This window comes from Chrysemys picta, chromosome 14, assembly GCF_011386835.1.
Source record: "Chrysemys picta bellii isolate R12L10 chromosome 14, ASM1138683v2, whole genome shotgun sequence".
Taxonomy (NCBI): domain Eukaryota; kingdom Metazoa; phylum Chordata; order Testudines; family Emydidae; genus Chrysemys; species Chrysemys picta.
Genome location: NC_088804.1, coordinates 22,428,746 through 22,443,832, shown reverse-complemented (window position 1 = coordinate 22,443,832; position 15,087 = coordinate 22,428,746). Strand labels below are relative to the sequence as shown.

General features: G+C 40.3%; 1 protein-coding gene across 4 annotated transcripts in view; it reads left to right on the top strand.

Annotated features, from left to right (window-relative positions):
• The window catches only part of LOC101940532 (uncharacterized protein F13E9.13, mitochondrial), a 45,801-nt gene extending 36,998 nt beyond the window's left edge, over window positions 1-8,803 (top strand). For all 4 annotated transcript variants that reach the window (XM_065567107.1, XM_065567106.1, XM_065567108.1 and 1 more), the window contains 2 exons: window positions 4,071-4,244; window positions 8,716-8,803. In XM_065567107.1, the coding sequence (XP_065423179.1) occupies window positions 4,071-4,244; window positions 8,716-8,798 (257 nt within the window). In that variant the 3' untranslated portion in view covers window positions 8,799-8,803. The remainder of the gene's footprint in view (window positions 1-4,070; window positions 4,245-8,715) is intronic.
• The last annotated feature ends 6,284 nt before the right edge of the window (window positions 8,804-15,087 follow it).

Here is a 15,087-nt window from a genome sequence, read left to right as displayed (position 1 = left end):
TGCAACTAAATGCTATTTCATCTGATTTTTATTAGACATGTATGCAGATATACTGTCCCAAGAAAGAGCACAGTGCCCTCTAATTATAGTATATTGAAGCAGAGGAATGTCTAAGTATAACTGTATAAACTTTGAGATCTTGTCACATAGAATACATAGTCACAAAATTATCTGAAAAAGTACAGTAGCCTGAGAAGAGTTGGCTTGAGAGTTACAAACAAGGTTTGAGTTTAGAGACAATTAACAAACATAATAATTAATGTTTAATTCTGCTACGGAGAAACATCATACCGTACTGATTCCCGTAATGCTGTTGCCTATTTAAAAAATAAAAAGTTAGAATTTGGGCAGTGGTATAGCACGAGTCTTATTAAACAACACCAAAATGTAAACCATTTGATATGGATCAACATGATGTCTTACACTGTGTGAAAGTATCTGTTTAAAATAATTTGAGTGACTTTACACTCAATTTGGTAACCAAATGTAATGCCAAAGTGGGCAGTAGGGATGATGTATGTTTCCTATCCTGGCACTTTCTGGCTGGCTCCACCTTCTGCACCGGAAGGGACAGATCTGTGTGTGGAGGGTCTGTTTCACACACAGATTACAGCAGGATGCTTGGATCCTTTGTTATTTAAGGAAGCCTTTGAAATAGCACATTTCAGTTTTCATTGTCTTAGTCTTTGCTTCTTAGGGCTTCTCTCAGGCCCATATGTCAGCTTAGATATTCTACTCTTCCTGCATGATCAGTTTACTTATTGACGTAGTATAATTATATAGTGCCTGCAATGTGTCCTGTGCACTTTTGATAAAAACAAATACAGACTTGTGACCAAATTCTCCTGGGAGAGCAGTTGAATACTGCAACGCATATCTGTGAAAAGAATGTCATGTTAAATCTGTATTTGACCCTAAGTAAAGCTGATATGGTACTCTTAATAGATAGGGCATTTTATAAATAAAATTCTGATTTTGTTTTTGTTTGGTAATATAGTAGAAAACTAATGAATCTATTATTGTGAGCAGGACTCCTGTCAGGATATAAAATAGGCATGAAAAGGGCTATAGCCGGACTAATCTGATGTGTCTAATTCAGGGCAAGGCTTTGCTTAAAATTGTCTTCTGCTGTAGGATGGTCTTATTCTTCTGTGTTTACATTATGTGACAGATGGTGTTTGTTTTAGATGGAAGAATGCTAGCACATCTGATCTAGAGAAAGCTTCAGTAGCATTTGTATAGGTAGTTCTTCTCTTGGTGAAGCAGAATGGCAGTAAATAATTAGTCTTTCCTATAGCATCATTAACAAGTTACACTTCTTATGAAACTTTTAAGTAAACAGCATTTTCTTGCAGAGTTTTATACTTTACGTGTGTATCCTTTCCCTTAGCTCCCTGATGCTTTAACCACCTATGCCAGCTTGTTATCACCAAGTAAAGCAATTTTTATATGCCTGTAAAGGTCAGAAATAATGCTCAACACCATTTTCTTTGAGGAAGCAAATAGAGCATCCAGTCCTGCAAGGCACCGAGTCATTTTTGTGAGAATCAATTTGAAGTGAATGGTCATGAGGAAGTTCAGCACCTATTAAAATTGGGCCTTTATTTTTTCATAGCTAGATACTGACTTGTGCCTTTCAGAGACTCCTGTTAATCATCTGTCCTTTCTCCATAAAAGAAACTGAACATAATAATAAATTTGTGATCTGAACAACAAACTACTTTCTCTGGGCCTTGTATCGATTTCTGTCATATTAAAAAAACAACAACAACAAAACCCCAAAACCTCAGAATGCTTCAATCTCACAGTGAACACAGTCACTTGAATAAATCTGAGGGAAATTCACCCTTGTGCACAGGGACTGCACAAGGGCTGAAGAGGGACTTCAGTATTGCATAAGCCTTGTCTTCTGCCCAGGGGTGAATTTCACCATATGCAACCTGGTGAAGGTTCGACTTGTTAAGTGACGTGTTATTTCTAGATAAAATAATGTGCTGCTTTTATGTCCCACTGCCCTTTTAAAACAAAAACAATCTTTACTAGCACTGCCTTTGGCCTGCAAATAAAGTAGATGGAGTTTCCAAATAGTCCTCATGACCACTGTTTGCTTCTCTACTTCCCTTTCCCTAAATTAGAAGATCAACCAGAGAGCCTGTTCAGTTTTCCTTTCATGGGGAATAACACTGGTTTGTTGCCTCTTCCCTGAAGATCTTGTTTTAGCCGTCTGTATAGCATAAATTCAGCAAAGAGACGTGGTAGAAATATACACTGCTCTAACTACCATTATTGTGATTTAAACTGATAACTAAAGAATTGTAATGAACACAGCACTATTGAATAGTTCTGCCATTTTAATAATCTCACTGCCTCCACCCAAAAAACCCCCATCTGTGCTGACATAAATGGAAACAAGAATAATGTCGTCTTCTTGTTGCTGTTACACTTTAATTACCATATAGAAAGATTTGTTTTTATTCTTTTCCTTTTGGAATGAAAGAGAAATTGATAACACAGTTAAGAATCCTTATTTTGATATTTAAGTAACTCCCATCGGAATAAATTCTGTCCCCACGACACTGGGTTCTGACTTGAGTGATCTGGGTTCTATTCTAGGTGTTACTGCAATATAAATGACTGCCTCTTTCTATGTGTTTGTACAGCACCTAGCAAAATGAGGCTCTGATCTCATTTGGATGCTAGGTACTGCTGTAAAAATATTAGTAACAAGGGAATCCAAGATGCAGAAGAATCATTATACTTCTGCTGTGCAAGGCAGCTCCCTCAAAAGCTCAGTTCAGCAGAGACTTCTTGGTAGGGTTGCCAACTGCCTAATCACACAAACCCAAACACCTTTGCCTTGTCCCCCATCTTGCCCCTTCCCCGAGGCCATGCCCCTGTCCTGCCTCTTCTCTGAGGTCCTGCTCCACTCACTCCATCTCCCCTTCCTTTCTCTCCCCCACTTACTTTCACCAGGCTGGGGCAGGGGTTTGGGATGCGGGGTGTGGGCTGGGATAGGGGATTGGGGTGTGGGAGGGGGTGCAGGGTGCAGTCTCTGGGAGGGAGTTTGGGTTCAGGAGGGAGTGCGGGCTCTGGGAGGGAGTTTGGATGTGGGCTGGGGCAGGAGGTTGGGGTGCTGGAAGGGGTGAGGGGGATGGCGCTTACCTCGGGTGGTTCCTGAAAGCAACCAGCATATCCCACTGCAGCGGCTCCTAGGCAGGGGCAGCGTGCGGAGACACACACCCCCCCGAGCTCCCCCCAGGAGCCAGAGGGATGTGCCGGCTGCTTCCAGGAGCGGTGTGGAGCCAAGGCAGGTAGGGAGCCTGCCTTAGCCCAGCTGCGCCGCCAGACTGTCAACGCTTAAAATCTCCCAGTTTGGCTGCAGTAGCCTCCGGGAGACAGAGTGTGATTTCAGTAGACTCCCGGCAAAACCCGGAGGGTTGGCAACCTTACTTCTTGGGCATCTTTGTGCAGCCTGGTTTGTGCGGGCAGGAGAAGAAAGGGCTTGCGCAAGTGAGGCCAGTGGATTCACTCATTGCCCCATGTGGAGTGGGGGGTCACAAGAGTGGCCATTAATTATTTCAGTCCCAGGCTTTGCCTCTTCCTCAGCACTGAAGCTGCCGTGTGATGCATGGCCATGTGACCCCAACTCTGTTTCCTTTGCTTGAATAGTGCTGTACAAAACAAATGCAGTTGTGTTAGTATGCAGTTTTGTTGTAGCCATGTTGGTCCCAGAATATTTGAGAGACAAGGTGGGTGAGGTAATAGCTTTTATTTATTCTCAGTTGGTGAGAGAGACAAGCTCAAAAGCTTACACAGAGCTCTTCTTCTTTTGTTAGCAGTCATTGCAAGTGGTTTCAATAGACAAGCCATGTAATTCTTTACCAGAGAAACCAAGACCATGTGTTGCGGATAGTCTGTATCATTTTTTAGCAAAGTATCAATTGGAAATTGGATAAGTCAAGGCTGGTTAATTTTGTCTCTATAATTTTAAGGGTGGGAGAAGGGAGAATGATTCTAGAGCAGGCTTAATCCTAATGTTGGATTTACATGCGTGGCTTTCTTCACCTTAGAAGTTGAACATGCTGTGAAGATTCCAGTGCTGATCGGGTCTGGAGTGACGCTGGAGAATGCAAGGAGCTACCTGGATGCAAATGCTTTAATAATTGGTTCATATTTCAAGAAAGAAGGTTACTGGGCAAATAGTGTTGATCCTGACCGAGTAAAGAAATTTATGGATCATATAGGTAAACTGAGAGAATGAATTTATCATCATATAGTATTGTGTTTGTGCAGAATAAAATCTGGCCACAGCAGAACTTCTGTGGGGTTACCGTACACATCCAATATGATATACAGTACCATGCACAAGTAACCTCCATTAGCATTCATGGGAGTTGCATGGGAATTGGAATTGGTTAATACAATATTAAATGGGGGGAGGGAGGGAATCTTCTCCATGGCTAGCAAATAAATCAGGGGGCATTTTAAAGAAAACAGTTGTTCTCAGTTTCATTTGTAGGCACATTTCTGCAGCTCTCTACTCCCATGTTCCAATACTAAATTACCTCTTAGAAATGTTCAGGAATATATTCTTTACGACAGGTAAAGAATTTGTTCAACTTAAGAATTATCTGAGTTTTGTTTTATGCGTGGAATATAATAGGACACCCTAAGATTGCAGCCACCAGAATTGTAAATTGGGCAGGTCAGTTAGCCTCTGTGTGCCTCAGTTTCTCCATCTGTAAAATCGGGATAATACCTATTTTAAAAAATGTTGTAGGACATAATGAATGAGTTTTTGTAAAGCAGTTTCATCTAATAAAATAATAATCAAACTGTCAAAAAATACAGTAAAAGTGCTATAAGTTAGTAAAGTCCATTTATTCATGTCTGAATACTGGTGACATCATAGCAGAATTTTTGGAAGTCTTGATCCATCACTAACTTCAGACACTCAGCAGCTGCCTCTCCCAGTTATGAGTGGCACCCCATCTATTTATCTCCTTGCTGGTTCTTTACTATGATGACCCATCATGAACTCCTTCCATGATAACTTTCTCAAGATTATTTCCATCTCTATGGCTAATGTGAGCAAACTACATAAGTTTGTGCCTGTTGATTTCCGAGAGCAGAGAGTCCTCTTTTCTCCAGTAATATTTCAAACATAAGAGTCTATGCCAGCACCCCATTTCAAAGGCTTCAGTTTTCTTCTAGTCATCCACATTAGTTCCCTAAGATTCACCTCCATAAGTCGCTATGGAAAAAAATTAAACTTTTCACCAGTTGAACCTTTGTATGTTTTGAGAGGCCATGATTTTTCCACACTTTTATAAAGGAGGCCATGGCTGAACAAGCCATCCCTAGTCTTCTTCCCATTTCTCTAGAATAGCCTTCTTGGTTGGAATATGTATGATCCCAGGTAATTAAATTAATCTACTACCTCTACAGCTTGACCATTAATCTTGATGTCCACTTGCATCCTGATGTTATTGATAGTGTCAAGATATATGCATTTTTATTTTTGCCCCTTTCAGGAGTAGTCCATATTTCTCTTTAACAGTTTTTAACAGACTCCAACATTTGTTGAATTCCATTGATGGTTGCAACAAAAACATTTCTGAGTTCCTTCCACTTTATCAAAACTTTCAGGGCTTGTCTCAGAATAAATTCTGCATACAAGTTAAAAAGAATTGGGGACAGAATGCTCCCTTGTCTCCCACGTGCCAGTGGAAAACCTACTGCTGTTTGCACCATGATCTGTTGACGGTGGAGACTTGTGATGAATTCAGTTAGATGCTTTGGAATCCCCATGTCTGCCAGTATCCTCCAGAGGGAATTATGATGGATGATATCAAATGCTTTGGTGTAGCCAGAGAAACGCCTAATCAGTGGATTGCTGGATATTCACAATTTGATCATATGTGCCTTGTCCCTCTCTGAAATCAACTTGTGGTGATGGTAGTTCTACTTCTGTCATTTGCTTCTGGCCATCCTGAATTATACAGAGGAACACTTTACTTGCATGCTATATCAGGGAGATGGTACGATAGTCACTGTGCTGTTCTATTTCCTTTCTTCGGTAAGAGCAGAAAAATTCCCTTTGTCCAATCATCCAGTCAATTTCTAGTCATTCATGCATTGTTGCAAATTTTCCACATGAGATCAATACCACCATCACTGATCACTTTTAGCAATTCTGCTGGCACATTATCTACCCCTGGTGCTTTCCCAGGCTTCATTTTCATAAAAGCACGCACCGCTTCCTCGCTCAGGATTGATGGCTCTGGGTCTGTACTCTCTTTTCTGTCATCCTGTATTGTAAGTGGCTCTGATGAGGCATAGAGGTTGGCACAGTAATCTCTCTGTGTTTGAAATCACCACCTTCAATAAAAAACACTGCCATCACAATCTTTTATTATGCTTGGTTGCAGGGAAAACTTCTTACTAAAATGTCTGACCACTGTGAACATACCTTTTGTTTTATTATTTTAATTCTCAAGTTCCTCACATTTTGCTCTAATGTATTTGCTCTTGTCTCCTCTAGTCTGCCTTTCAATCGGTCTGCTCAGTTCCTTACAGTGTATTTTCTATCCTGCATTCTTCAGTCTCCAAGCCACTCCCACTCTGCATAGTCATTTTGGCAGCTCAGTCACCATCTCTGTTAATTATGATGCGGTCCGACACTGGCTTTTTGGAATGTGTGCTTTGGCAGCTTCAAGCATGATAGTTTTCATTTTATCCCAAAATTCATTTGGGTTGTTCTTCTCTTTCACCTATGATAGTGACTCAGACCTGTTCTTTACATGTAGTTTTCGTTGATTTGGGACAAGTGCAGACACAGCAGACCTGCCAAACGTCTTATCTTTTTATATTTTAATTTTATATTTGAGGGTAACAGTTGATGGTCTGACCCACAGTCTGCACTCAGGGACGTCTTTGTCCCTTGGACACTTTATCTCCAGTGTCCCTGTATCATTACATAGTTGATCTGGTTCTTTGTCACACCGTCAGGTGACCTCCATATATGTAAACATATAGGATGTTGGGTGGAGCTAGTGTTCGTAATGACCAGATGATTACAGTAACAGACTTCAACTAAACCTCTTCCTCTCATATTGTAAACCCAGACCATTGTTTCCCTTTATTTCTTTAAGAGCTTACAGCTCCAACTTTCGTGTTCGGATCTCCAATTACAAGGGTGAGGTCTTCACTTGGTGTTTTAATAAGTGTCTCTTCAAATCATTCATAGAATGCCTTAAATTGTTCGCTTGTCAGCTGCATAGAGGCATAAACCTGTATGATCAACATTTTAACTGACTTTGCTTGAAGGCGAATTGTAATGATTGTATCGCTGATTGGATTATATCCAAGCGCACACTTTGGTGTCTCCTTAAATAAAATAAATGCAATCCCTTTTCTCTCATTTTCTCAGAACAGGAGTGTACACCACATACCCATCCATCATCACGAAATGACCTCTACCATTCCATCACAGCTCAAATTCCATATATATCTATCTTACAGCTTTGATCACAGTGGCAAAGTTCCCTTCATACATACTCCTCACAGTCCATCTTCCTGTTCTGATCATTCTTTTACGAAGGTTCAAGTTATTCTTTTCCTTGGTGCAAACATCAGGTACTGTACTTCCCAAAGGATTTGGTACAGCACCATCTTAACTGCAGCTGGTACTCTTGATGGCTGGAATCTCCTCCCCAGGATAATTTGATAAGCCTTTTGGCATGGGAGGTATCTCACCATCCAGTGCCACACATGGATCACGTTGCCTTTGTTCTGCCATGATTGGTCTCATGGGAGAAAATACAGGGGGTGGTTTCCTATTGCCTTCCCTTTGTGGTTGCCATTGCTTAATCATGATTTAATAACTCTTCTCCCTGTCGATGGCATTTCCTCCATTGGAGGTCCCAATATCTTCCCCAGGAGTTCATCTGTCTGAAGCCATTAGTACTTCCTGAGGTTTCAGGCAGTTGTAGGTGGTACGGTCTACTGCCATTACAGCATCAGGTTGAAAATGCTGTACCACCACCAAAATTTGAAAAAACAACAATTTTTGATTCACTTACTTAATGAAGAGTAAGTGTAAATATTTAATTATATTTTAAATAGAGCTTCTGGATTTTTTTTTTTTTTTTTTTAAATTTTGACAAAATATTTTAATAAAAAACATTTGAAAAGAAGATTTAATGCTGTTTCCAGACCAGTTAATACAGCTCTGCACTTCTCATGATTAGTATTAGTGGTGTTGTAGACTGCCAAGATCCTTCCTAATACACACAGGGGTAATTATGATGGAAGCCTTTCTTGTAGTATTGAGGGGTAAACACAGATTTTCATTTTTCACAAAGAATTCGTCATCATAGAAAACAATATTGGATAGATTCAACCATCTCTTAAAACTAAAATTATCACATATACAAATGATTTTCCTTAGCCAAAAAAAAATCTAGAAGTCATTGTGTGCTTATGTAAAATCAGAGAATGATTAGAAGTGCTAAAAGATTTTTAAAAAATCTTTTTTGTTATTTGGGTTCATAATGTGAAAATCTTGTGTGATGTTTTAGTGAGAATGGTGTGGACCCAGACATGTTCTACATGGATACATTTCAGAGAGGTGTTTTTATATGAGCACCCAAATGAAAGAGAAGAAATTCTGCACAATACTATGTTTATAATTATCTATATTGTATTTTGCAGATTCGTTGGGTTGGAAATGTTTTTACTTCATGAACTATCTTGTGAAAAAACAGTCAAATGTAAATAAAAATGACAAGTTCTGATTCTATTTCGAGAGATTTTACTTTCATTTTTGATCATTTGGCTCTAAACGGGATAAAACCCAGAATCTGAAGTGTCATGAATGTATGTGTGTTTTCATTCTTTGGGACTGTGAGTGAAATCTGTCCACTGGGATCTGTCTCTTGACATCTGTGTCATCTGTGCATAGCTTCCATTAATGCTAATGTAAATGATGTTGTGTATATCAAAGGATAAATGTGTAAACCCTTTGTAAGCTGGTGGAGTCTCCATCCATCTCCAAACAAAAGCAGCACACTCATTGTAGAGCAAAAACATCATCTCCCAGAGGTTTTGTTTTGTAAAGATACAGGTAATTCCAAAAAACACAGCGTGAAGCTCAACTTAAGCCTTCTTCCATGGTTCCTTCTCCCTGGACTTACCTGTCTGTCCCATGGTTCCACCAAAGGCTGTTGAGTCCTCTGACTTGCTGTGGTCTGTAGAAAGCACAGATGCTTCAGAAGCATGTGTGTATGGTTACAAATTTCTGTGTCTGCAGTAATTTGCACTCCTTCCCCTGCGATTTGGTGGGACTGGCTGGTCTATTCTCTCCAGAACTACAGAACATCTGCAGGGAAGAGTAGACAATGTCCTAAAGATGATACTCTTACCTTTTCATACATCCCCAGCCCCCAAACAGAGTCTGCATGCACAGGCTGTGTGCAGAAGTATTGGGAAGCATGGGGTCCTTCATATGTTAAATTATTTTTCATCCATTTACACTCTACATATTGTAACATATAAATCTATATGCTAGCCAGGATGTTCACTTTGTTTATTTTTGTAAGTCCTTAATACTAAATTATGAGACCCATATTATATAGTACTTGTCCTGTTTACAAAGGCACATGCTGTATAAAATTAAAAAGCAGTGTGTTTAGAATTCAGTAAAAACAACTGATTTCCATGTTTTAAAGTTAATAATGATTTTTTTCCCCACCTCTGTGTTTCTGGGGAGGTTTTAAGCAATTCACAACTTGAATATATTTCCATACCTGATTGCACAGTAGATGAAGTTCTTCTTGTAGTGTCACACATTTTCTAGTGGAATTATCACCAACTTTGAAATTCATTGTTAAGAAAATGATGCAATAGAAAGACTAGCATGTGAACAAAGAGCACCAGCTACTAATCAATCTAGTGTTGGAAACATTTTAAAGCAGTCAATCGGAAAGTGCAACAAATACATTGATAATGACTGTGCAGCGATGATTGTTTTTAAAGACACTGATTACAGTTGCTAAAAGTCACATTAATTACTGTGAAGGTGAAAATCTAATGTGTTACTGTAGTGTTACTAGAAACAAAGAAAAATAAAATTACTTGGCCTGATTTTCTATTCACTTATACCATGTTAGTCAAGAGTAACTCTAATGACATCAGTGAGTTACAAGATTAAAGAAAGGGGGTTAAGTGAGAGGAGAATCAGGCTCAATGTGTTTAATCCCATTGCTGTGAACTAAGTGAGGAACACAACATGCCCTAGTTCTGCAATAGCTATTCTAAGGAACCAAGGAATCTGCACGTTTTGGTAATGTCTATAAGGTCTAAAATGAAATAACATCAGGTACATCGTAACCTTGTAAGAGAGAAACCTTCTAGTGAGTTTGTGCAATGCTCCGAATATGCACTGAATGTCTCAGACAGAGAATTTCCACTCAATGATACTACAGCTCCACACCCCAGTGTACGGTTCTTAAAAGAGGACCAAGGCCATAATTTGGCCCTAAATTATTATATAAAAATGTAACTGCAGGATTTAGGGACCCTTGTCAAAGAAAAGCTGATTTTAAAGCCAGAGAGGGTGATTGATCGCCAATTCTTTATCATTCTTTCTGCTGAAAGTATTTGTCTAGCAGCATTAAGCATCTGCTTGTCTGTTGCACACAGATGCTGTAAATAGAATTTGACCTTTTTGTTTAGAAAATGCTTGAATATTTAATGTAAAAATATTAAGTTATCAGGAAGGCTGTGTCTTTTGGGAAGAATGCTCAATTTTACACAAGTTCGCAGAGTACTGCAGAGCATGAATAACTTTACTGTAGAACAAAGCAGCCAGTGTTATGTGTAGAAACTCTAGAAGTGAATAACAGCTGTTCAAGAAGACTTATATTAAATATGTATTAATTAATTTGAAGTGCATCACTTAAATATGTGAAGAGATTATCTTGTGTTAATTTACATTAAAACATTACAGTACTTGTTAGCTTCATTACAGTATCCTAAAGTACTACCTCAGCCTACACTGGAGCATTTTGTTGTGTGTTGATTGTTTTCGATTTGCCCTTTTAAAATGTCAGTGGCCTCTTTCTTGTTGGATTTGTTCTTGCATAGATACTGCACTTTCTTCTGAGAATAGAATGGACACAAATAATGAGCCAAACTGTTTGAAGAAACTTTAGACAAAGAGAACATGTGAAAATCTGGCTTCAACTATACACAGCCCTGTAATCACCTGGATTTCACACACAAATCTCACATTTGCTTGTGAGCAGATAATAGGTACACAATTACCTGTTTGTGCAGGTAAGGGCCCATGCATAGTAGTTCAATATCACCTATAATTTAGTATCAGAGGGGTAGCCGTGTTAGTCTGAATCTGTAAAAAGCAACAGAGGGTCCTGTGGCACCTTTGAGACTAACAGAAGTACTGGGAGCATAAGCTTTCGTGGGTAAGAACCTCACTTCTTCTACCTGGGAAAATTGGGCAACTAACACTACTCTACAGCCAAAATGCTTCTGAAATAAATGTAGTCAAACTTTACTAATTGTGGGTATCTGAGAACGAAAATGATGCTTAAAATTGTTGATTGGCTCTAGCTTTCAAGATATGCTATTGGGTCAGTATATACGACCCTTGACTTGAGAATGGCGGAGGATAAGTGAGTTATAAAGGGAAGGGATCTCAATTTAAACCAGAAATGACTAAAATACATCTTTGACTGGATCTATGAATAAATCTATGACTGGGTTTGGACAGTAGTTGCTTTTTAGGCAAAACAATGTATGCTGCAATCTGAAGCTGGTATTGCGTCATACATGATGTGAATTGCATCATGTTATTCCTAGAAGTCATGGATGATGCAATCATAACGAAGCTTACATCACTCTGCTGAAAAAATTGCCCTATATCAGCTCTAGAAATCATACAGTGTCATGCTCTCTTATTTGTCAGTGTTTGATTTTGCAAAGGGACACATTTCTGTTTAGCCAAAGTGAGCAGAGATGCCTCGTACTTGTGTGAACAGTGCAGATAACTTCTGCTAGGTTTGTGGTGAAGTGACTTTTGCATCACAAAAGCGCAGTATAACCACTATGGTTAAGAAAGCCTATCACCTTTATTTTGGCTGCAAAATTGGAGATCAGGACAAGAGGTAGGCCCCACACATATGCTGCAACACCTGTGCAACAAATCTTCGCCAGTGGTTGAACAGGAAAAGGAAATTTATGCCTTTTGCAGTGCCAATGATTTGGAGAGAGCCAACAGATCATACCAGCAATTGTTACTTCTGCATGGTGCCTCCAGTTGGGAAAGGTGTGTCAAAGAAGAAAAAGTGGACTGTGCATTATCCAAACATTCCATCAGCTATACGCCCAGTACCCCACGGAGAAGGACGGCCAGTTCCTGATGCACCAGAATCATTCTCACTTGAGTCAGACGAGGAAGAGGATGAAACTTCTGGTCCTGAACCATCAGTGTCACAGGACCCACATTTTCTCCCATCCTCCTCCTCTGAACCACACCTCATAACACAAGGTGAACTGAATGACCTTGTCAGGGATTTGGAACTACCCAAGAGTAAGGCAGAGCTGTTGGGCTCCAGACTACAGCAGTGGAATCTCCTGGCAGGTGATGTTAGGGTTTCCATGTTCCATGACCGTCAAAAGGAGCTTGTCCCATTCTTCTTCATGGACGGTGATCTTGTAGCCTGCAACAACATTGATGGTGTGATGGCAGCCCTCAACATCGTTCACGATTCAGATGAGTGGAGACTGAATTGATTCATCGAAGACGAGTCTTAAAGCTGTTTTACTGCATAATGTCAATGTTTTGCCATCAATTCCAGTTGATCATGCAGTCCATATGAAGGAAACCTATAACAACATGAAACAATTTTTGAGGTGCATAAACTATGACCAACATCAGTGGCAGCTTTGTGGCGATTTGAAGGTTGTTGCTCTCTTGCTTGGTCTGCAGACTGGATACACAAAGTACTGCTGTTTTTCTCTGCGAACGGGATAGTCATGCAAGAGATTCCCACTACATCAAGAAAGATTGGCCACTCCAACAGTCATTGGAGCCTGGGAGAAAAAGTGTTCAGCATCCACCACTTGTTGAATCAAGGAAGATTTTGTTACCACCCTTACACATCAAGCTGGGTCTGATGAAGAACTTTGTCAAGGCCATTGACAAAACACAAGCAGCTTTCAAGTACCTCCGTGGAAAATTTCCAAGCTTAAGTGAAGCTAACATAAAGGAAGGTGTCTTTGTTGGTCCTCAGATTCGTGAACTTCTTTGAGATGATGCATTTGACCATGCACTGCGTGGCAAGGAAAAGACGGCATGGAAAACCTTCCAGTTAGTGGCAATAAATTTTCTCGGAAACAACAAGGCAGACAACTACAGGTTGTTGGTGGAAAACCTCCTCAAGGCATACAAAAGCCTTGGTTGCAACATGTCACTAAAGATACATTGTTTGCACTCTCATCTAGATTTTTTTCCACCAAACTGCGGAGAAGTGAGCGACGAGCACAGCGAGCGATTTCACCAGGACACTGCAACAATGGAGAAACGCTATCAGGGCAAATGGAGCCCATCAATGCTTGCAGACTATTGCTGGACAGTGACAAGAGATGCTCCATTTAATGAATACAAGAGACAAGCCAAGAAGCGCCGAGTAGACACTGAATAGGACTAAACTATGTACATAATAGTTTTTGCCTTTTGTTTCATAATAAATTTTATTTATATAACCCTTTGCTGATTTTTAAAGTGTTACATAAACAGGACAGGTGAAATATTATCATGTAAAGCAACTATAAATACATGAAAAGACCTAGGTTTACAATTTATGATTAAAACTCTATCTACACAATATACATAGACATAAAATGTAAAAACTTAAATATCTTAGAAACAGTAGCCAATCAGTTGTCATATTTGAATTCAGCACATCAAAATACATAATAAATAGCACATTTGATCTCTGAAGCAGACGACTTCTCAAAAATTGTAGACCAGTGTAATGTAAATGGGGTTCAAGGACTTGATGTGACACTATAAGCATTGCAATTGTGAAACTTACAAAATTGGTTAATAGTACTTACTTTCTGTAGTTAAATCTATTGTGACAGACCCAGACCACTGGGGTACAGGAGTCTGGTCGAAGGCAAATATACTGGCCACGGGATGAACAATTTTCTGTTCCCTGAGTGACCAGAGCAGGGGCTGCCCTAGAGCAATCAGGAACCTGCTAGAACCAATTAAGACAGGCAAACTAATCAAGACACCTGGAGCCAATTAAGAACTTTCTAGAATCAATTATGGCAGGCAGGCTAATCAGGACACCTGGTTTTAAAAAGGATCTCCCATCAGTTATTAGGGGTGTGTGTGCAAGGAGCAGGGAGTGAGAAGGTGTGGTGCTGGAGAGTGAAGAGTTCAAGCGTGATCTGGCTTCAGGAGGAAAATCCTGCGGTGAGGATAAAGAAGGTGCTGGGGAAGGCCATGGGGAAGTAGCCCGGGGAGTTGTTGCTGTCACGCAGCTGATACAGGGGACATTGTAGACAGCTGCTATCCACAGGGCCCTGGGCTGGAACCCAGTGTAGAGGGTGGGCCCGGATTCCCCTCTATCCCCCCAACTCCTGATTGGACACAGGAGGAGTGACCTGGTCTGTGAGAAATGCCAGAAGGGAAGGTCTAAATTGGGAAGGGATCTGGCCTGTCCCCGACCCACTAGGTGAGACATAGAGACTGTGGGGATTGTTCTCCGTTTCCCCCATGCTGGCCAGTGATGAGGTTAGCTGAGTGGATGGCAGGTTTGAGCCACTAGCAAAAGTGGCCGAACTGAGGGCTACCGTGAATCTCTGAGGCAAGCAAATCTGCCTATAAGTGCAGGACCCACCAAGGCCAAGGAGGAACTTTGTCACACAATGTACAAACTTTGACTAATCCTCGTTAAATCTGTAGAGATAAGAACATAAGAACCGTCATACTGGGTCAGACCAAAGGTCCATCTAGCCCAGTATCCTGTCTTCTGAGAGTGGCCAATGCCA